The 24,115-nt window shown below is 40.5% G+C and overlaps 1 protein-coding gene across 4 annotated transcripts in view; it reads left to right on the plus strand.

Moving 5' to 3' along the window:
- Positions 1-21,481, plus strand: part of LOC117296478 (SAM and SH3 domain-containing protein 1-like) — a 56,926-nt gene extending 35,445 nt beyond the window's left edge. For 2 of the 4 annotated variants that reach the window (XM_033779426.1, XM_033779425.1), the window contains exons 5-16: positions 1,727-1,807; positions 3,872-3,965; positions 4,202-4,749; positions 9,423-9,482; positions 12,742-12,855; positions 13,272-13,335; positions 14,003-14,151; positions 14,450-14,692; positions 16,006-16,159; positions 16,811-17,973; positions 18,352-18,483; positions 18,857-21,481. In XM_033779426.1, coding sequence (XP_033635317.1) covers positions 1,727-1,807; positions 3,872-3,965; positions 4,202-4,749; positions 9,423-9,482; positions 12,742-12,855; positions 13,272-13,335; positions 14,003-14,151; positions 14,450-14,692; positions 16,006-16,159; positions 16,811-17,973; positions 18,352-18,483; positions 18,857-19,114 — 3,060 coding nt within the window. In that variant the 3' untranslated portion in view covers positions 19,115-21,481. The remainder of the gene's footprint in view (positions 1-1,726; positions 1,808-3,871; positions 3,966-4,201; positions 4,750-9,422; positions 9,483-12,741; positions 12,856-13,271; positions 13,336-14,002; positions 14,152-14,449; positions 14,693-16,005; positions 16,160-16,810; positions 17,974-18,351; positions 18,484-18,856) is intronic. The other 2 variants (XM_033779427.1, XM_033779428.1) reach the window with 2 other exon arrangements.
- Positions 21,482-24,115: the final 2,634 nt, after the last annotated feature.

The following is a 24,115-nucleotide window of genomic DNA, read 5'->3' on the forward strand; positions in this document are numbered from 1 at the left end:
CCAAGCTGGATCTAATGCCTGGTAATAGGAAAATAGAGAAAAGAAACGTTGAATGTTTGACAGGAATCTGTTGAGAGGAGTGAGAAGGGAAAATTTGTTAGACTCGGGTATTTGAGTTGTCAGTCGGCGCGGAATTCAGTTCGTATGCCGATCGTGTGGGAAATTGTTTGAAAGGTTTGATGGAACGATAAATCTGCATGCGATTGATTGATAGATACGGATGATAGGTAACACGTAAGGTGCCTGTAATTTCAATTTGCAAAGTAATAAATCTGTACGTGCCCGAATCTGTACGGCTGCTTTAGCCCACGTCGCAGCTAATAAGCGCAAGTAAATTATGCTTACTGGATTAAGGTTGACAGCCAATATACCTTGTCACAGGTACCTGCTTTCCTGCACTCATGCTTAGCAGATATTTGCTACATGTAAGCAGTATCTTCTTTAAAGCAGCTCTATGAAGTTGGGCTCTCAGTTTTGCTGATTTTTGTTTGAAGCAGTAGTAAGAAATGACTAACTAATTTTCTCAGCACTTAAACCCGCTTAAATTTAACCCCTAACTTCCTAGGTGTGGCAATGTCCAAAATTATTGGCTACAGCATTGGCTGTGGCTTGGTAGCCATGGGAACATGCGTTGACACATGGGGTGCCCATAGCACCACCCTTAGAAACGGCCAAAGCACTAGCCACAGATGTCACTTAATAATAATAATGAACCATTTTTGTAGAGCGCATATCACAATCACAGAGAAGTCCCTATGCGCTTTGAGAAGAAAACAAAAGAGAAGTAAAAGTTAATAGAGACGTCTTGTCTTAATAACAAGAAGCCAGTCCCGATTAGAGTCACAATTTCAAAAGCCCTAACAGGCATTTCCACGAAACTCGCCTAAAAGAAAAAGAAAAAATAATGAATCAAGTTTTTCCTGAATGACCAGGGGCCTAATTTCTTGAAGCCTTTAAGCACAAAAATTTGCTTAGCATGAAATTTCTTCCTTAATAAAAACAGGATTACCAACTAAATTTCCGTGTGATGTTCAGGATAAGCCAACAACAGCTGAATGTCAGTAACAAGCAATATGCAACAAACTAAAATTTGGTTGCCAATCCTGTTTTTTATTAAGAAAGAAATGTTTTGCTAAGTAAAGTTTTGTGCTTACAGGCTTTTTGAAATTGGGCCCAGTATCAAACTTCAGCAATTCAAGTAAAAAATCAATTTCAGTAAACAACAATATTATGGTTCCTGTGGGTCCATTTGACAAAGCACTACGATTCATCGGAGAAGAGTAAACCATAGCGGTTTGTATTGTGATTTGTAGTGGGGAAACTGTTTGCAGTGTCAGGGACAAATGAATGAACAAAATAATTCTCGGGGAGGGTGTATTTTTGAGAATATGCGTTTGTTGACTGGGCCCATTTTCATAAAGCTGTTAATATAAGCAGAAAATAAATGTTAACAACTTTCTTTGCTGAGCAGAACTTGAGTGGGGCACCGGTCACAACAATGTAAACTTAATATTATTTTGGGTGGTAACCCCTTTCTGTTTAGCAATACTTTCTGTGCTTAGCAAGTTTTTTTTATGCTTACAGGCTTTTTGAAAATGGGCCCTGCATGATCAGGCATACCACAATGTTGCTTTTGCTCTCTCGCTAGTATAATTTATTAACCCTGTTTTTAATTTAATGCACGATGCTTTTATAATTTGATTCTAATCCATTCATTTGTTTGCAGGCGATGGAAATGGAAATGGAACAGAGGAGGAAAAAAGAGCGTAAATTAGACATGACCCAACTTCCTCCCACCCCAGTCGGGGTGAGTTGCGTTTGTACTCTGTGTCTTAAACAAAAAGTACCCAGACACTTTAAAGGACCATTTTCTTGTGTTCGTTGTGTTGTGTTTTGTTTGTTTTGTTTTATGCCAAATGCTGCAAATCTAAATAACAAAATCTTCACACTACCACTATTTTTTAATAACAATTTGTTTTCAAACCGGCTTAATTTGATATGGAAAGGTTTGCAGTAACACTATGTAATGACTTTCTCTAATGAGTTGGGGTGGTTCTGAAAAGAACCGTTGGTTTCAACTCGACGTTTCGATCAGTATGCTCTGATCATCTTTTGAAGAAAGACGCAAACCTTTCCATATCGTATTTCCACCATGCAAAGTTTCAAATCCTACTCAGCTTAATTTGATAATTTATTAAGATTTTTAACAACTTTGATTTGTTTCATGCCAAGTTCTGCAAAAGCAGAAAACAGAAACTCTCACACCAGCAATTATTTTTTGTTTAACAATTTGTTTGCAAACAAGCTTAGTATGATAATCAAAATGCAAAATGCGACCAATGTCTGCTACATTCACATCACTGTATCGACAATCACTTACAACAAGAACAATCACTGGAAACAAAATGATTTGGATGTTATTTCTACGCAAGCAACATTTCAGCTGATCAGCTGTATTCCTTGTTTTGGATTTGTCAGCTGTACTATTTAAAAACTGAAAAAACACAGTACAAAGTTTTTGGGGTGGAAGCGCCATCTTAAAAAAAATACTGCAATCAGGAACAGATTTTGTCCGGCAATTTTTGTTGTACCTTAAAATGTTAGTTGCTGATATGCTGTAGTTTTTGAGAAATGAGTAAAACAATGTCATAAAAATACGTTCTACATGCTAAAATTATTTTCGTCTCATGATCACTGAGACGAAAATTATTTTCATGACATTGTTTTACTCATTTCTCAACAATTACAGCACCTCAGCAAGTAATATTGTCAGGGAAGCTTTCTACTATCATTATCTTCAAACTGTGTAAGTTTAGTGTAAATCTGTGGACGTTGTGTTTTTTGTCCTACAAAAAGTACATTTAGACCCTTTAAAATGTGGCTGTGGTTTTACAACTGTGTGATGCATTGCTTCAAAATCAGCGCGCCATTGACTGAAACAGTTATTAGTTACAGCTTCAAAAAAAAAAAACACCTATGGTGTTCTTGGATTTTCCCCAGAATTGTTTGCGCGCTGATCATGCTCATCGGGACATGCATACAGGATATTTCCCCCCTTTTTAGAAAAAAACAAACAACCAAAGCTGTAGTTGCAGACCTGCTTTTCAAGTTGTTTTAAATCTCAGATGTACATACTCGCAAAAGGTTTGTCTGCGTGACCGTTTGTTAAAAACACACCCCTGGGAAACCTTAGTAAAGCGAGACAAAATCCGACTAGTAAATTGATCAGCATATAGTACTTTGGAAATTCCATGAATCTTTGTTGAGCGAAAGTATCGTAAGGTTTTATGTTTGCTTTGACAACACATGATCTTTAACCTAGTTCATTAAGACCTTACCAGTTCCCAGCTCTTGTTTTAATAAAAGAAATTAAAAATCAAATCAGTGAAAGTACAGATATTTGTTTGTGTCTAACTGTGTTTCGTTCTCAGTTTATTCTCTTTGTAGCTGGGGATAATTTTACAATTTTTTAAATCACAATTGAAAGTATTCAATTAAAAGTTTGCTGTCTTCATTTCACAGACTTCCTCAGGATTTATTTACTTTGCAGTTTTGAATATTCTTTTTAGCAGGAAAATGCTGTAATTCAATCAAATATGATTCCTCTTAGTTAAAAGAAAGAAGAACATCACAGTTTTGGGAAGAGTACAATTATTTGGATCTGCTGGTTTTTAAAAAACACAGCAGGCAAACAAAGTCAAATTCAGGGTAATTTTATGAAAGGAAACTTAAAAACTGCAAAGGTAATAAATTCTGACGAAGCCTGTAAGAAAAAAAAAAGACAGAAAAGAAAACATCTCAAGCATAAAAGCTTTCTTACAGGAGTAAGACTTGTCACATTCTAATCAATGTTTTCCTCTTTCTTTTCTAGGAAAAAAGTCCTGAGAGGACACGTTCCAGTAAAGCCAATAAATTGAAGAATAATGGAAGTAGGAGCGCAGAACAGAGCCCTCTTACACCCTCAGGTGAGTCAGGTTTACGGTTACTTCTTAGTAGACCTTATTATGCCTTGACGTCACAAACTGTGCACATAACATGATACTTCAGCTGGTAACCCTTTTCCAGTAAGCAAAATTGTGTGATGCATTAGCAGGTCTATGAAGTTCTGCCCTGTTTACTCTACCAAGATAAACTAAATCAGCAAAGGTTTTTAAATAGTTGGGCCCCCTTAATATGATATCCTCCTCCTCTATACTTTTAGATACCGACTCTGCTCGTGGCACGGAAGGCGCCACGGGGTCCGATGAGAGTCTCCCCAGCACACACAATTACTACGAACCCACTGAACTCTACCCTGGAGTAATCGACGTCGGAGATTCTAAAGACACCAGCTTAGAAGACAGAATGTTCCTCCCGGAGTCCAGGGTCGACATGTCGAGTAGACTCGGGGCAGACGGGGTCCTCGCGCTCGCTGGACCGTCCATAGAAGACGATATGTACCCGGTCGGTGACGGCCAACCGGCAGCGGCTGTGCAGGACCAGGACGGGCTTACCTTCATAAACAGCCACGCAGAGATGGTCTGCCGTTCCGAGGAGCAACTTCCCAACATGGATGAGACCATCTCGATATCGGAATTTAAGATGGGACTGGAGAGAACCAACTCAGTTGAGTTGGAACACGCCAGACGGTACAGGGAAGGGAGAGACAGCGGGAGTAACTCCCCACCCCACGAAGATAAAGGAGAGTATCTGGAACCAACAACTCAAGGCAATCGAAGTAGAAGAACTAGAGCTGCTAGCTCCCCAGCTGTAAGTTTTACCACTAAGCCTTTTTTCCTTAGACCCTATACACACTTGTCACCTGTCTGCCATTGAGTGTGTCAACTGTGCACAAAAGGAATAGATGGACTCCCCCAAAAAGGCTGAAATGCTAAACACGTAAACCATCCATTGTGCACTTTTTTGACACCCAAAATGGCAGACAGCAAAGGCACGTGCAAGTGCGCTGGGCCTTTTGCAATGGGTCTATTGCTCCAAATGTTTTTGTGATAAAGAAATTAGCAAAGCATGCCCTTGAAAGAGAAGGGCTCAGGGTCACAGCTCTGCTTACCAACGATTCTGCGCTAAGGATCACCACTCCCCGGTTACTGTGCAAGCACTGAATTTCTGCGCTAGTTGCGTAAAGCAAACGTTGCTTAGTAATGAGGAGCACGCACCTGGGCCCAATTTCATAAAGCTGTTTAGCAGAAAATACTGCTCATCAAATTTCTCAGCTTAGCAGAAAATGAATGGGGCAACATTTCCAGCAGTACAAACTTTATGGAATGTTGGCTGGTAACCTGTGTTTGCTAAGCAAAATTTGTTTGTGCTTAGAGGCTTTATGAAACTGGACCCAGCACAGTAAAAAATTATCTGCTAGTCTATGAAATACGCTTGACTTAAGCTCAGAATTCCTTGTTCCTTAAGCGTTGATTCTGTGCTTGCTTTTTTTTTTGAAAAGACAAGCATAATATCCCATAGGGATAGCTAAGAGCTTGTTTCAACAGACCATTCCATGTTAAAAAAAAAAAACACGAAGAAAAGAAAGGAGATAATGGTTTTTGGACTATGCCTCACTCACTAGAAAGTGATGAGAGACACAACAACTAGCATCACCTGCAATCATAATTGCCGTAAAACAGGACGTTACTTAAGGTATTTATTTACTCTACATTTGAATGACTGCATGCCCTGGGTAGTAATGTCTGAGATAACCGATGATGGTAGGCTGTTCCAGATCTTCACAGCTGCAGGAAGAAAAGCCCTGTCAAAACTTCTAAGAGTTCTTGCTGCAGTCATACCCTGAGGGACCGGGGATTGTAGAGAATATCTGTTGAGTAGCAAAAATTGCCTGGTCAGTCGAGCTGCAGGTTGCCTTACAGGTGGGACTAGCGATTTCAGCAAGGTGGGGCACTTGATGCACTGCATCCTATATAAACAGGAGGCTGCTGCAACATTTCTTCGATGGGATAAACTGCTAAGATTATGCCTCAGTTGCTCTTCCTGGCTTAATCCTATCAGGCGACATGCTCTCCTTTGGATTTTATCAAGAGCCGAAAGGTGGACTGTGCTAGCTCCCATCCAGGCTAGAGGTGCGTACTCCATCTTGCTTCTGGTGTACGTCTTGTAGATGGTAACAAGACCAGCCTTATCGAAGACTGGACCCAATCTGCGCAGCATTGAGACACTGACTCTTGGTAGGCTCAAATTCAACTTTCCAAGTCTGACCCCAGATATTTATTCGTTCCAGGTCTTCTTGTAGTTGATTAGCAGCAGCTACTCTCATGCTTGATCTTGTTTCAGGAGGTGAGTTCTTGATGGATGTGAATATTGTAGTGTCATCAGCATAGGCAAGAAGTTCTGAATGGCGGATCACATCATGTAGATCTTCGATGTAGATCAGGAACAGAGTAGGGCCAAGAATACTGCCCTGGGGAACACCGGCATTGATCTCATAGCAGGCTGACTTCTGCCCAGCAACCACTACCTCAAGATGTCTGTTAGATAAATAACTCTTCATCCAAGTAAGCAGTTGGCCAGTGATTCCAAATGAAGTAAGTTTTTGAAACAGCCCATGATGCCATACTCTGTCAAAGGCTCCTTTTATGTCCAGGGCGACCACTCGAGCTTCACCTCTCTCGTTTAAGGTGCTGGACAATCGATGAGACATAAAGGTGAGGAGATCAGGGGCAGAGTGGAGGCTTCTGGAGGCAAATTGGTTGTCTGATACGAGGTTGTTATGAAAGAGATGTTTCCGTAGTTGATCATTTATAATGGTCTCCATCACCTTGCTAATGATAGTTAGGAGAGAGATTGGCCAGTAGTTTGATGGGCAAGATCGACTATTCTTCTTGTGGACAGGAACAACTGATGCAACTTTCCACTGGGAGGGGAAATAGCCTCTGCTGAAACTGAATCGGAAAAGTTTGGCGAGGGGAGCTGCAAGTTCTACAGCGCAGTTTTTCAGAACCTTGGCAGAGATACCATCTGGGCCTGATGCTTTGTTCGTGTCCAGCTTGTGCAACTTTCTTTTAATGTCCCGTGGCCTGAAATTCACATGGCTGAGGTGTTTGGCAGTACGGTCCTGGATATCGGGTGATGGATCATCTGCACAGTTGAGATTGCATTTCATCGAAAAAGCTTGAGTTAGTACCTCTGCTTTTTCTTGAGCAGTTGAGAAGGAGATTCCATTTTGTTGCAGGGATGGAATTTCTGTATGACCTCCAGTCCCAGAGAGTTGCCGAACTGTCCACCACCAATCTCTATCTTTTCCGTTTTCCACAAGTTTATCCCTCATCACCTTGAAGTGAGCAGCCTTTGCTCGCCTAATGGTTTGTTGCGCAAGACTCCTGTGAATGATAAAATCAGCATGCTTTGTGACATTGGTGGGATCTTGTCTCCATAGCTTGAATGCCATGCACATTAGCAAACTGCTCGGTGGTTCTTCCAACCTTGTCTGTTGGAGATTTTGAGGACAGCCATGTTTGGTGATGGACATTAAAGTCACCCAGAATGACAGATGTGGATATTTTGTGTTGTTGTTGAATAAGATCAAGGTTGGCATCAAGATACTGGATCATGCTATCATCAGAGCCAGGTAGTGAGCCAGGGCGGTATACAATGCCCATGAGGAGTTTGCCACGTTGTGTTGTTGTAGTGAGCCACATAACTTCCTGTTCAGCAGGTTCATGCTCCGTTAGGCGAGATACATCAAGACCCATCCTGGGCCAGACAAAAATGCCTCCTCCGAAGATGTTGCTATCTCTCCTGATAGGTGTCTGGTAACCAGTGATACTGATATCACTGTTGGAGATGGAGTCATCTATATGCGACTCCACAACCACAAGGAATGATGGTTTATGTTCTTCAGCTAAGTGGCAAAGATGATCAATGTTGCTAACAGCATTCACTAGGTCAGCAACTACCAGCTTACGGATGTTTGAAAGCAGGAAGGTGATGCTAGTGTTTCCTTTCTTGGTCGTTCTCTTTCGTTGTTGGGAAGGTCTAGTAGAACAACGCATAATTTCTCGTATGGTGTCTGCATATATCGTGGAAAGGAGAGTTGGGGGGGGGTTTGGGAAGTGAGAATCTCCACCGGACCAGGAACAGAGCCTTCCACGGTTTCAAGGATCCCACTTGCCAGGATGGACTGTCTACAATGCGCCTCATAGAGCCGTTTCGTTTAGGATGCAGTCCGGCAACCTTGTGTAGCGTTAGCCGTTGGGATGCAATCCTCTTCCGCCTATTTCACCGTTGTGAGTAGACAAGACTCATCATCCGCTGCCAGGTGCGAGACCAAAGACCAAAGGGGCAGGGTCGACCACACCCTGAGGGCACAATGCTAAAAAACACTGACACCCCAGCTACCAGATTTAGAGCCATTGTAAATGTAATGTGTGCAGCAAGTATGAATCTGAAAGATGTAGTCTAAGCTCCCCTTCCTTTCCCCAACAAGTTCGCAGAGAACTAACCATGTGTTAATAAAATACCCTTTGATACTACATGTACGTGGAACCCCCTACCCAATTACACCCACCCTCACTGTATCTCAGTAGCACTCCGCACTAATGACGTCACTTTGGGGCAAAATACCCGTATGTCAGACAAACATTCAACCATTAGCTCTCATGCGATCACTGCCCCAGACTGTAGCAGTCGGTCTATGCGAGTTAACAGAAAGCGTTGACATGTACGCATACGTACAAAAGTGAATGTATGTAGTTGGGTGGTCTGGTTGGTGTAGAGGATACCTTTCCTCACCTTCCAACTTTAGGACCCCGGTTCAAATCATACCGGGGGGGCACTTTGTGGATTGGGTTTTCAGTCCCTACCTGAATACGAGGGTTTTCCCCTGGAATAATTCTCTGGGGTTTTCCTCCCACATCTAAAACTGAAGCTTAGTCTTCCTTGTTATCTCTCCATAGGGTTCTTGGCTAGCACAGTAATGGGAGACTTTCAGGACGCTTGGTGGCAGCAGACTTACCAGGTAAAATCCATTGTTCTCGGTCATGTGCGCATGCTTGAGAACTACGTAAACAATGGAAATTTACCTGGTAAGTCTGCTGCCACCTAGCGCCTCAAAGTCTCCCATTAAGTTTGCTTTTCTAAGAATCTTGGGCTTCACAACCAGCATAAATTAAATGAATTGAACTTTGACCTGCTGTCTGAGATCCGGGTACTGAGCTTCTATATACTTTATGTAGGCGGTGTCCAAATTGGTGTCTACAGCAAGAGGGCTACAGCTAGATTTTCGCGTCATTATGCGTTGTGGTACAGGACGTACTTAGCAACACCCTTAGCAACAGCTGTAGCCATAGCGTACTGTAGATGCCAATTCGGATAGGGCCTGATTGCGGGGTGCTACTGTGTGTAGCATGCGCCATTATAGGTAAAGTGTTTGACTCTGTGTACGCTGTACATGTATGTGTGTTTTCCCCGTTCAGATACCTGTGTGGAGTTTGTCCGAAACTGCAGTCTCAGGTGGCCATAAAAAGCCATCCAAAGTAAGATGCTTAGCAATCCGCTTACCACTAATAAATGGATTTCTTTTTTGCCTTCTTGCATGCACTTTTTCTATGCTCAGAAGTTCAGAGGCTCGATTTTCACAATAAATGGATGTCTATTTTGCCTTGTTGCATGCACTTTTTCTATGCTCAGAAGTCCAGGGGCTCGATTTTCACAAAGAGCTAAGGTTGATCTTAATTGGGAATCACTCTGAGGCCCTTTTCGAAACCACGGCTTCGGCTCCAGATTCGGCTCAGGGGCGTGCTTTGCGTACGCACTCAGGGCATCAGACGAGAGGACAGACCCTGAAGCGGAGTCCAAAGCCGAAGCCGTCGTTTCGAAAAAGGGCCTTTAATTGTTAAGCAAACTGTGATGTCAGAGTACAAATATCTATGGAAATACTGACAACTCATCTTACGATGAATCTTAGCGCTTTGTGAAATCTTCCCCATGCCTGCCTGATACTTCATTCTTGGAAAGGGCAAGGTTTTTTTTTTTTTAAGGGATTGTAAACATTTGGTAATTGGAACTCAATATTTCTTTCAATCCTATGTTCATATCACAAAACTAATGTTTGAAAGTTAAATTTCAAAAGGTGGTATAACTTTTGTGGAGATATATTCTGCAAATCTTGAGTGGTTTATGCCCGCGTAGGAAGAATAATCTGCAATTGGAATACCCAATCTGAGAAACTGTTACCGTCGGTAATGCTTCTCCAGTTTCAAACTTTTGGGGATAAAGTTATGTGTTTTTGCAGAACTGCTTTACTTCAAACGTTTCTCGAAATTCATTATACTATCCGAAGCTGCTTTATGTACTTCATACCAAGTAAGTTCATTTTTAAATTTATTTTTAGAGTCATTACCAAGCGTATATACCGGCCCTATAACAAAGGGTCGTGGGTTCGAATCCCACCCGAGTAACATGCCTGTGATATTTTTTCACAGGACTCGGGAAAGTACTGAGTATACAGTGCCTAAACACACATCGGTGTATGGGTAAAAACCAAAATCAATAAAGGGCACCTCATTGAGTGAATTGCCAGTTTTTACTAGAACATTTCAAGGGGCACCAAGGCAATGATCAGGGGCATGGGGGCAATTGCTTGTCTCCATGAAGTATCAGGCCTCATAAGGACCTAATGTATGCATGTTTCTTTCTACTGACTAACATAGTACTGCACCATACTAAGTGGAGCTCCGAGAGGAGCTATCATTGACTGGGAGTTATGCGCAAGGTGTACACACATGCGCGTTTCTATCATTTGTCATCCAAAAAAATGGCAGCCAATGCAATCCATTGACCACTGCACCAGCGTCACACCCGTCTGCTACGCTCGCCACCTTGGGAGTTATCACCTTAGCGTGTAAACGCCATGTCACCCAAAAGCTCATAGTTAGAGACGCAGGATTATCGACTCCTGAAATAGCACAACTTAGAGTGTTGTGATGGTGACGGCAGGTGAATCGGTCAATACATTTGCCTGAAAGCAAAATACTACGTCCCTTCCAAAGCAAAAACTAATATTTTAAAGCAAAAAGACACAGTTATTAAAGGCTATACTATGCACTCACAGATACCTGGTTTCGACAACCCTATGTTCCGACAGCCTTAGTGTATTTTTCTTATTCTAACCCTAGCCCCTAACCCTAATTGTAGCAAATAAATCTTATTCTTCAAACACTGTGTGGATGTGTGTAAGTCCACATAGTGTTTTAAGTCCCTACATCATTTGTTTTCAGGGCCCAATTTCATAGAGCTGCTTAAAAGCACAAAAAAATAGCTAAGCACAACAAATATATGCTTACCGGCCAAACTCTCGTATTATATGTACAATTGTGACTAATACCCTGCTCATTTCTGCTTAGCAGACAATTTTTAAGAAATTTTGGCTTAGCAGCTCTATAAAAAATGGGTCCCGGTCCACACCTTGTGTAGCATTAAAGGCAGTGGACACTGTTGGTAATTACTCAAAATAATTATCAAAAGAAAACCTTACTTGGTAACGAGTAATGCGGAGAGGTTGTATAGTATACAAATATTGACTGCTTCAAGTGCTATGGTTATTCGCCGAGGGAAAATAGAACGCTCCCGGGGATCACCGAGGGAGTCATAGTTTTTAACCATTGCACGAGTAAAAGCAGTCAATATTTGTTTTATAACACCCCAAACATTTCTAAATACTGTACTATTATTATTAAGTTACAGACCTGAATGCTACAATCCACGGACGACGCGAATACAGATTTCAAACACTTTTACTGTGCTGCATGTAGTGTCGTGCAATCCGAAATGGTTACAGACTATTGATTTATCATCCTCGTACACGCAACGGACGTCTGGGTACTGCACGCCGTGTGCTAGTCTTCGGACTAGCGCATGGCAAACCGACGCACTATCACACGGCCGTCGTCTAGCAAAACTAAGACATGTCATGTGACGCGCTCTAAACCAATGAGCAGGCAGAATACTTGCAAGGGGTGTTATAATATAAAACATTGTGAGAAACGGCTCCAGCTGAAGTAATGTAGTTTTCGAGAAAGAAGTTATTTTCCACGAATTTGATTTCGATAACTCAGATTTAGAACTTGAGGTCTCGAAATCAAGCATCAGAAAGCACACAACTTCGTGTGACAAGGGTGTTATTTCTTTCATTATTATCTCGCAACTCCGATGACCGATTGAGCTCAAATTTTTCACAGGTTTGTTAGTTTGTGCGCACGTTGAGATACACCAAGTGACAAGACTGGTCTATGACAATTACCAATAGTGTCCAATGTCTTTAACACAGGAACCGAGACACAGTTGAACATAGATTGTTTAAGCGTTCTATTTGTGTGCGGTTCCGGCAGCCTTTAAAACAGTGTCCCCTTTCCCATAGTTACTTCCTGGCTTTGGTTCTTCTACCTTGTGTTCTCTCACTAACCTCGTAATGTTCAGGGCCTAGTTTTCAACAACATTTTTTCTCAACAACATTTATTTCCATTTCACAAAAATATTACAAGTATTATACAAAATAATAATTTATATTAGAATATATTAAAACATAATACACTAATGATACTAAATAACAGTAGGAAACGGCAGAGTAAGTGAACTGGTGGCAATCCCTGGTATTAAAGCGCTTGCTTGATTTTGGGTGAGTCAAAAAGAAAATGATTGGGATTGGTGATGTTTTTCAAAACAAGCAAATGACACTCAAAAGTTCAGTAAAACATATTTAACAGACACTCTCCCCTGCTTGTTTTCCTTTTTCAGGAGTCATCTAAAGGAGGAAAATCATTTTCGCAAATATTCAGGAATCTTCAGGGTACGCTAAAGAAACCTCAGAAGACGACCCCATCCCCAGCTCAGTCACCTAGTGGATCAGACGTAAGTACTTTTGTTTGTTTTTGCAAATAATTTGTTTTTGCATCGACGACGCAACATATTTTAAAGCATCCATATTCATCACTTTACAATGCTTTTTGTAGTTTTTTTTTTATAAGTTAGGCTTCAACTTCGCAACATCAACGACCAACTGAGCTCAAATTTTCACATGCTCGTTATTTTGTGCATATGTTGAGATACACCAAGTGAGAAGACTGGTCTTTGACACATACCAATATATCCAGTGTCTTTAAGTGCTACAATTATCTTCCCAGTTCAATTCTTTTTTGACAAAGTTTCGGAAGACCTTTTCAGACTTCCCATTTTCCCCTCCATTTTGTGCTGACAATTGCAAAACAATATCTGAAATAAGATATCTTTATTAATGTTTTTCATTTTATCTCTTTATTTCTCTATAGCAAAGTAGCCTGGACCGTGATAGTACCCTCAGCTCATTCAGCAGTGCCAGCTCAAAGAGTTCAGGTACTAGACCTTTATGACATTCGTGTCTTCATAGGTCATTTTTCTGAACCGTTGCTTTTTGTCAGTCTTAAACATTTTGTTATTAAAAAGCCTTTGAGATCGACTCTGCTAGGGTCAAGACATCAAGAAAGACTCTGCTAGGGTGAAACGTCAGACAATTAACAATTTTTTGCATTTATACTGTAGGTCCTTTTGTAACAGCTAATTGTAATTTTTCTTTTATTAAAAGAATCCAGAATATTCTAAATGAACAAGGAGTTTTCTCTTATCGTCAATGTACCGAATCCGACAAAGTTTTAGAATATTAATTTTGGTTTTTACTCATACACCAATGTGTGTAGCACTGTATACTCAGTCCTTTCCTGGAGTCCTGTGAAAAAATATCACAGGCATATTACTCGGTGGGATTCGAACCCACGACTCTTGCACTCCTAGAGCATGGCTTACCAACTAGACTACCTTATAGAACTTACCTTTTTTTCCCTAGATCTAGTGGAGCCAGAAAACAATAGACCCACAAACAATGTAACAGCTAATTGTGTATTCTCATTTTTTTTTTTACGAAATGAAAAAGGATCTTTCTCTTCTAATAAATCAACCAAATCCTACAAAGTTGTAGAATTAACTTGCACAACTTGTTCTTTTACATTTTGTTTCCTCGATCTAGTGGAGCCTGAGAACAAGCGACCCACAAACTTGGTGGATCCGAAGTTCCTAAACAGTCAGGGAGAGTACATCGGGCCGTACAATAATCTGGCAATCTGCATCCAGGACAATCAGCCGAGTCCGTATGATAAAGACGGACTATCCTTAAAGGTTTGTCATCTTCAAACTCTTGAATACGCCCCACTTTATATGATGTCACAATTCTAACCCAAACCCGGTTACTACTGCAAATGCAAATAAGCGAAGCGAATTTTGGTGACTCAATAATCGGTACACACTCCCTTTTCAATTTTGACGCAAGGAAATTCGCTTCCCATGAAGCATTCGCAGAAGTATTTTCCACCATGAATAGTTTGATCTTAGTCAATGGTTTGTTTCAACTTTTAAAAAGTTTTTTTTCAGAAGGTTGTCGTCATATCATTGTTTCCGTAATTTTTTTTGTTCTCAGGTCGGAGACTTGGTTTACATCACGTTGAAACAAGGAGGGTCATGGGAGGGCGTGTGCGGCCAGCGGCGAGGGAAGTTTAAGTTCATCAGCGTCCGTGTACTGAGTCCAAAAGAGGAAGAAAAACGGAAGGAGAGCGTCGAGATGGACCTCGGTGAGAATGACGACAGTAGCGACACCACACCCTCCGAGATCATGCCCAAGTTATCAAGTCTCAAAGAACTACTGGAACGCATCGAATGCGAAGTAAGTATTTATTTAGGACCAGCAACGGATTTCACGAAACGCTAAGCTTAATCCTTTCTCGAGTTAGAACGTGTAAGTAACCCATCTTAACTTAGGATGGGTTCAATGCGCCCTCACGTCTATGGTTACGGAAGTTAACTCGTCCTAATATTTATCCTAAGTTAGGAAGAGTTTGGTGAAATCGATGGCAGGTCTGGAATTCCATCTTTGAGAGGGCAAGGCCATTTTCATTTTGGAAAGGGCGCTTCCATTGGAAAACCACCAAGTAAGACACTTTTAAGGGGTCACCAAGGCCAGGACCAGGGCAGCACGGCCTCTGTGATCTCCGTGAAATTCCAGGCCTGTTGGACATCTTCCTAATCACTCCCTTTCTGGCGTGATTTTCTTTGGCATTGAAGCACTAGATACTCACAGAGAGACTGTTCCTCTGGGTAGAGAGACACAGTGGATAAAGCGCCTTTAGATCATTCGACCAGCCACCTTTCGACCCCCCTCCCCTTTGTCGCCCTTTTCATTTATTTGAGCATTCCTTGCTTTTTCTTTCAGTCTCTCTCTCTCTTTTTATTTCTGGACTGTTTCATGTACCTGTTTATGTTTGTTGTGTTGTCATTTAGCCTTTCGAGAAACGGTCAAAACATCAGGACATTAAAGCCATATTATACACTTTCGGAACGGAAAAAAAAAAAAAAAAAAGTTCACATATTTACAAAGGACTTACAGGGTTTACAGAAGGTAATGGTGAAAGACTTCTCTTGAAATATTATTCCATGAAATACGTTACTTTTTGAGAAAACATAAAAACAATTATCAATTCTCATTGTTGAGAATTTCGGATTTGTTTCAGGTTTGTTTTTTTATATATCAGTTGTGATACACAAAGTGTGGGCCTTTGGACAATACTGTTTACCGAAAGTGTCCAATGGCTTTAACTAACTCAAACTTACAAACACTTACAAACACTTTTGTTTAAGTCCTCAATTTGACTGCTTAGACATGCCCACATATGCAAACTCTCAATGAAATGTGTGACCTAAGGATCATACTCATCCCGTTTTTATATAGTGCTTTTCACACCCGGAGGGCGTCCCAAAGCGCATCACATTATTACCCCTGGTCACTGGGCCTTAATTCACTCCTTAAACCATCTCAGCTCCCTGGTTGGGAGTATGCAGCCTGTGCGACATTAATATGCACTACTTGGCTAGATCAATCACAAAAACCATCTCTGCCCTCACAGGTACCCATTTACCCCTGGGTGGAGAGAAGCCTAAATAATCCTTTTTGTTTCTCCCTTCCACTCTTCTCTCCGCCAGCAATACTACTCCATTTTTCAGCTTCATGACTTTGGAACGTTAGAGCAGTTCAAATACCTAGAATCGAGCCACCTTGGTCTTTTGAACATTGTCGACCCTGAGCATAAGGTCAAGATCCTCACTGCCGCACAGATTCTTAGAGACCCCAAATCAGGTAAAGTTAAATTTTACTTGTCAAAAAAATAATAATAAAAAAGTATACCGTAAATATTAATAAGTCAGGCTTGCGGTGACACCATGTAAAAATCTCTTTTGTGAATAGTGGTGGCTCTCAGAAGAGCAGACACTTGTTATCTCAGAGCCACCACTATCTTTAATAGAGATTTCTTACCTGATGTCACCGCAAATCTTAAATACTCTTAAATACTCCACCATGCATAGCTTTAAAGGAACGTCACAGAATTGGTAAGAAACAAAAATTGTTTGTGGGACTACGTTTGAATTATGAGATCTACTCCTTTTACATTGCACCATGGAATGGTTTACAACGTGCTGTGGTGCAATATGCTGTCAATCCAACCAGGAACACCGGGGCGAACCCCTTCTCTTTTTGATAGGTGCACTGGGTTCTTTTACATTCAGTACACAGTACACCAAACCAACGGCTTTACTTCCCATCCAAAGGTAGCAATGGTCGAGTGTGTTCTTAAGGACGCAAGTAAAACGACTGGGACTCGAACCCACACTCTGCTGATCAGAAACACCAGAGTTTGAATTTGTATCATGGATCACAGATCGCTCGATACACTTTACAATTAAAGAGAAAGGTTACAACACAGCCATTTTTATTTATTTTAATGAATAGGTAAGGACAGGGCAGCATCCCAGCAGTTACAGGGTCTTCTGTGGCCGACCAGAATTCCTTCAGGTCGTATGTCAACAAGAGACTCTGGCTTCTATGCAAGTACCGAGACCTGTGTGTCAATCGAAAGCACCGGCCTCCTCCGACGCAGCGAAGCGGGGGACTCGCTGATCGAGGAATGCGAGACTGGGTACCATGACGATGACGTGACAGATGCATCTCTCCAGGAAAACAGCAACGTGAACAACTCAAACTGTATAAACGCTGCGCGGAACCAGAACGGGTCCAACGGGGCCGGTAGACTCGGGAACAAGCCGTGCAGGCACGGCCCGCCAGCCAAGAGTAATCGTAACGTACAGCACCCGCTCTCAGGTTCTCCACAGTGCCCTAGGAAAGAAGGAAATGGATCTGCCAGCCCCCTTGCCCATCACGTGTGCCGAGTGCACACCAACGGTTCGTCCACAAAGTGTGCCCAGCAGATGCAGCATCACCAACAGCAGCAGCTGGTCACGGTGAACCCTGCCTGGACGGACATGGCTCCATACAGAGACTCTCCCGTGTTCAAACACAGACATCTAGTTGCCACGTTTAGCGACCCCGGCTCGGCGCCGAACTCCCCGCGTATAAGGGCCTCGACGAAACAACCCCAGAGGCATCACGTGAAAACAGGCTGCAGTCAGGATCATCAGTGTCCCTCTCCGGACGTTGTGCCAAGAGTCTCGAGCGAAGACAGGGCGAGGTGGAGAAGGAGTGCCCTGTTGGAGATGTATGGCATTCAGGACTCGTCGCGGCTACGTGGGTCAGGACACATCATCCAGTCCTCCATCTCCAAGACACACCCAAGTCCCAAACTCTCCCGTCACGTAATGGAACAATATCAATACCACGCCCACAACGCTGCGCTGCAACAACAAGTATCGTCACCCGCTCCCAAGGGACGTCGAAAGTCTCGCAGTGTGTCGCCCCATAAGCGCCATCATCATCACCACCACCACCATCACCGTGAGCTTCTCTTGTCCAATAACTCTGTACATGCCTCTCCTACATTGCCGTTGCGGGCGACCAAGTCTCCGCGGCAGCAAGGGTCTGTCCAGTTGGAGTGGATTGTGGAGAGAACTTTAAGACATGAAGGGATTGATCTAAAAGAGGAGCCTTACTCCAACAAGGTAAGCAGAGGTTCAACATGAGAGAGCAAGTTAAAGGGAAGATATAAGTTTGGTAACCGGTCTGGCAATACAAAACTTTTGTTTTAGAAGCCTGCAACAGCTTTCGACAGAATAAAGTCTTTTGAAAAACTTTTCACCTTGAAGTAATAAGAGTATGTAATAATATTTCAGTTTTTTATCCCCCCCCTAATAATTTGAGTCTGAGAAGCATTACTGTCAGTATTTAAACTGCCTCGCGCTATAGTGGTAAGACATCTGTCTTACAAAGACAGAGGTTGTAGGTTCGTATGGTACAAAGGTTCAAATACAAGATAAAATTTGTTGCCGTCTTGGATCCAACTGACTCTCTTCAATTTGTCTCTCTTGGTTTCTCTTTAGATGGGATTTTGTGGCATCCCTTCTGCCCTTGTTCAACGCTACGCAGAGGAACTGGAAGCAGAAGTATCTGAGGTGGCTGTATGTCTAGAATCCATCCGTGTCAGGGAGTTGGTCAATGCCTGCAGGTGTTGGGTAAGATTGGTTCCTTTCATCAATTAATTTGTTTATTTTTCGCAAATTCCATAGCCATATGTTCAGAGTGCGCATCACTTAAACTTTACTCCAGTTTTGTGGTCGATCAAGAAACACCAGGGCAAGCCTTCACTTTCACACTGTTAAGTGTCCAAAGGGTGGATTTCACAAAGCATTAAGACTATCTCAAGTTAGGACAAGTTACTCGCCCCCTATGGACTATAGCCTTAAGTTTTTTGTAACTCCTAGGAGTCCTAGGACTTGATTTACAAAGCACTAAGATTGAACTTAAGATGAGTTGTCAGTACTGCCATGGTTTGTATGTGACCGTTTGTATTTTGACTAGTAATGTTTATCACATACTCGTTTGCAGTTTCGCAGTGACACACTTTCGAACCAGTCTGGAAAGATCGTCTACGCTGGGACAGGTAGCACCGTCGAGGAGTGGCTGACGTCCCTCGGTCTTCCGATGTACATCGACACTTTCACGCTGAGCGGCTGGGACGAGATGGACATCGTCGTCCACATGGAGGAAGATGACCTGGAGAAATGCGGCATCGAAAAGACGTGGCATCTACGACGACTCACCACTGCACTAGAGCACCTGAAGATGTCTTGGAAACCAGTCTAGCACGTTGACGTTTGGCACACAAAGGCCAATGGGAAACACTATAAGAATCGCAGATTTGTAGAAGTGTTTTTTTTTTAAGTCGCTGCAGAAGTACCCTAGGAATTGTTTCTGTGTTACAGAGTGGATTATGTCCCAGTTTCATAGAGCTGCTTATAAAGCAGACAATTTTTCCTTACAGATTAGCAGGATACCAGTGAGAAGTTGTGTATATGACATGGTATTTGGGCTGGTAACCTTTATATTCTGGTAAGCATAATTTTGTTGTGCTTAGCAACTTTTCGTACCTGAGCAGGTCTATGAAATTGGGCTCTGATTAATGCAGAAATGTTGTACTGTAACTTGTTGCACTTATTGCACTGACTACATCAGCCAGGTATGGTTAATTTGTGAACAGCACTCTTTAAATTTCAGACTTTTTGGTCTGTTAGATGGAAGCAGATTCTGCGACAAAATGCACACTGGTGCTCAAGAATTTTTTTTTTTAAAACAAGCATAAAATTGCCTCAAATGAAATTGTTGTTAGCAAATTTTCTGAAAACAAATTTACAAAATTCTGACACAAAACATTGATAATTAGGTAAAAAAATGAATAGATTTGTGAAACATATTTACAGAAGTTCGAAACTTGTTTCCACTTTTTCCCACGCCTCTTTCTGCAACCTTTAGATTAATTGAGTGTTCTCAGAGGTGTCCACAAAACTGTGCTTTCCGTTAATTTCTCGTGTGAAGTATTCTTGATCAAAAATAATCTTCCAATCATCAACTTTGCTAAAATACTTTTTAATAATTAATTTCAAATTGACATTACATATCTTATTTTGCAACTTGTTTATCAGGTTCGGGCTTTCAAATGTCTTTTTTTTTTTGCATTATTGTTGTCCTCCAGTTAACTGGTGCCATTTTAAACTGGCTCCCTTGTTAACATATGACAAATTAGAATGCACTGAACAAGGGAGCAGTTTGGTTTTTCCCTTCCAGCCTCAGTTTGGTGTCCTTGGCTTTTAATGGGCCAGAAGGAATAAAGATGGCGACAGTATGATCCAGAAAGGTGGATTGAGATCTGGCATTTTTATCTCAACCACAGATCAAGATCTTGTGTTGCATTTACACCAATGCTCGATCCAGCTCTGATTCCACTTTTGATTACAGCAGTCACACGAAAACACAGGCAAAAGCCCAACCATTGAAAACAAAAAATTGCCTCTCTAAATTGCGATGTCTAATCCAGCTTTGCGTTGTTTCCGGAATGCACTTTGCCAGATCCTATCCACCAATTTCAGGGTTGAACCCTCCCCAAAAGGTGGATTAAAATTCCAGGATCTTGAACCGGGTCTAATCCGTCATTCTGGATCTAGTGTAAAGGCCGAGTCACACTGCAGCGAGAGCGAAAACAACGATCACGATGCAAAGAGGATGCATTCTATTGGTTGAAATGCTCCACGCACAATACGCACGTGCCCATTCAACCAATAGAATGAGTTCTCTTTGCGTCTTGATCGTTATCGCTGCAGTGTGACTCGGGTTTTTAACAGGGTGATAGTGTGTTGGTCACTCTTTGTGATGAGCTTCTTGCATATAATGCCGAACTAGAATCTGTACAGGTGTTTACTGATGTTATCTCTTTCCAATTTTGGTGATACACATTTAAGTGCACTGCTATGAGGTCTGCCCTGGGGAGATAACTTCCCTCCGTGAATTGTGGGGAGAAGTTCAGTAAAGAGACAGGCTTTATAATGGTAAAACATCCTACACAACACAGGGCAAACTCGGCAGCACACTTTGTTGTGAATCCCAAAAATAAATTCTTTGTTATTTTTTTTCAATACTCAGTGCAACTTTTGTGTTATATTTCATGGTGCTGTTTATTTATACATCTTTCCAGTGGAGTGTACTACGTTTACTTTGGTTGGTGCTAATTATTATAAATGGTTGCAGTCGACGCACTGACTACACTTATAATTATATTTTGCGGCCATATTGGTTTTAGTCTTCATTTTGAAACAAAATTATGTCAATATTTTAATTTAGTTGTTGTTGAGGGAAATACCTGTTGTCACATTTATGCTTGTTAACAGACACAACCCAGTAGGCCTTACCACCACATCAACTGTTAAACAGTGGCACCCACGTAGATAATGCGTATGATACTGACATGGCACATTGTGTCTAGCACTCTGCAAATGAACCAGGGAGGAGGCATTTCAGACTTTAATCTGAATTCAAACTTCTTAAAGTCTGCCTGGTGAACAAATTTGTTTCTTTGTATTTTTCTCCAAATTAATGCTTTGATTTGCTTCTCTAGTGCTGAGGATACTGTTCTTAAAAGCTCCTTGGAATCTATAACTCCGGGGGTGGATTTCACAAAGAGTTAAGACTAGTCTTATCTCAAGTTAGGACAAGTTACTCTTCCTAACTTAGGACTAGCCATACGTTTTTATTATCTCCTAGGACTAGTCCTAAGTTAGGACTAGTCTTGACTCTTTGTGAAATCGACTCCACCATATACATAAACTGACAAATCTGTAGAATTTTGAGATCGATCGGCCATCTGGGTCACGAGAGAATAGTGAAAAACCGATTACAAACTTTGCATTGCTTCGATGCCAAAATTAAAATGAATAAAACGCTCACTGAGCGATAAACTCCAAACGCGAAGTTAGATTATTTATTTCTCATCAAAGTGACATTTTAGACAGAAATATTTCAAGGGATGTTTTCAACTATCATCATCATTAGACCGTGTAAGTTTTATGTAAATCTGTGATCTTCACGATTTTTGTTTCTTACCAATTCTGTAACGTTCCTTTAAGTGTCTTTTGATTATAAAATTGAGCTACAATAAAAGAATAAAATTCTACTTTACTTATGGGAGGCACGAATATAGTCTGTAGCTGCTAGCTATGAATTGCCAAAGGAAACTTGACAATTTAAAATGATAATATTACTAAATATCGTCAGATAAGCACAATTATTCTTTTTAAACAAAGTGGAAATATCTCTACTAAGAATGAGAGAAAACACTTGCATGTGAACTCCCTTTTTCAGAAATTGTTCTTCATTTGTTAACAGCATAAATGTCAACATCGTAAAGCTCACTGTTGGGTTAGTAAATGTCACAGCCCCTAAGAACAACTTTGTGTTTGTGTTTAAAATTCCTTAATCTTTTTGGAAATGGTGTGAGCAAATTACTGGTTTAGTGGCAAACTATTTTATGGTATTCCAGAATTATAACATACAATGTCAATTTATAGGCTAGGTTTTTGTTCTAAACAAATCAAACTGACAATTAAAATGAATATGAAATGTGTTCATCCTCCATACCCAGTCTCAGATCAATAGGATTTAAAATTGTGAACAAAAATGTTTATTTAAATCTTCTCGCTAAAACTTATGTTTATGAACACAACTTCCCGAGGCCTTTGGTTTTGTATGTCAAAGAAGAAAAAAAATTAGATCAAAAAAGTTCAATGAAGAAAAAAAGAGAATTGAACAACAACAAAAAATGCATAATGTATGTTTTTGTAAATAAACAAGTTTATATTTGCATTATTCAAGATGGTTCGTTTGTTGGGGGACATTGTTGCCTTGTTATGAATTCTCTACTCCAATGAGAGCAGAGAATTGCGAGTGTGAATATTTATATAAAAGCTGGGTTTGTATTTACGTGTGATGGAGTGCACTGTATTTTAGTCAAGGAAAACCAAAACAAAATTATTGTAAAATAATAAAGGTAAAAACAGAAATACACAGATGCACGTCTTAATTCCAAATATTAAAACATAATCAGAAATTATGTGCAATGAAAAATGTGATGTTTATTTTTTCTTTTCTTTTTTAGAACAAGTCTTGCTTCATTTAAGGTATATTTCAAACATGTTATATAACCAGAAAAGGGTTTTTAAATGATATTTTTTATCTGTGTGTTAAAGTGTGTCTTCTTTTTAAAGAAAATATTGTAATTGTTAATGTCGCTTCTGAGAATTAGGGTTTTACGCTAAATGAAAATGGATTTATTATCACATTTCTAAGAAAAAAATACCTAAACATTACGGGAAAGCTTCATTAAAGAATATCTGAGTTTGGCCACAAAAATTTAGAAAGTGTACATATTTTCAATCAGTCGCTCTGTTAATATCGTTTGTGCTTGATCCAATTAAGTCCACTGTTTGGAAAAGGAATTACATGAAAATAACAGGTTTGAGTTGCCAGAGGAAAATGATTTTCTTATTCTGGCCTCTTTCTTTTATGGAGATTTCCCGTAATAATAAAGGCTGAAATGTTCAAGGGGATAATACAACATGGGTTTTCAGAAACGTATGTTCACTTTTATCATCAAATTTGCAAAACAAATTTGTCTTCAAGCAAATCTATTAAAGTTTCTTATCGAGGTGCTGAGGTTCATAAGATTTCCAAAGTATAAAAGAGAATTTGTTAGGCACTGTACCTATATTTGACGCCTTTTCCACTGGAAACAGCTATGGTTATAATTGTACAAACTTCACGTTACTGTTTTGTGTAAAAATATATACATATGAAAATAGAAAATAAAAGTGATCATTATTTTTATTTATTAATTTTTATTTTCAATTGATGCGACCACATTGAGGTAAACGCTCTTTTGTGTTAACACATTTTAGTCAAATGTTTTTGGTTATTAAGATAAACCAAATGAAATATTCTTCTAAATTGATTTGATTGTTTTCTGTGGGAATGGGGCTGTCCATTGGAATTCTTAGGTTATTTCTATGACTCTATCTAGGCAGTGATTACTTTCATATGTAAATTGGAATGTGTGTGCTTCGATATAAACCCATTCTAAGACTTTCTCGGATTGAAAAAGAAAAAAAAAAATACAAAAAGTTGATGTGCCAATGTATTTGGTTGAAGCTTTTTGAATGCTAGTTCTGAAATTGTGAAATACGATTGCTACCAGTGCTGTACCTACCCTTTGAATTACTTGAAATTTTATTTCCCCTAGATTTATCATTCTTAAAAATTTTT

This window comes from Asterias rubens, chromosome 11 (genome assembly GCF_902459465.1).
Source record: "Asterias rubens chromosome 11, eAstRub1.3, whole genome shotgun sequence".
NCBI classification, from domain to species: Eukaryota; Metazoa; Echinodermata; class Asteroidea; order Forcipulatida; family Asteriidae; genus Asterias; species Asterias rubens.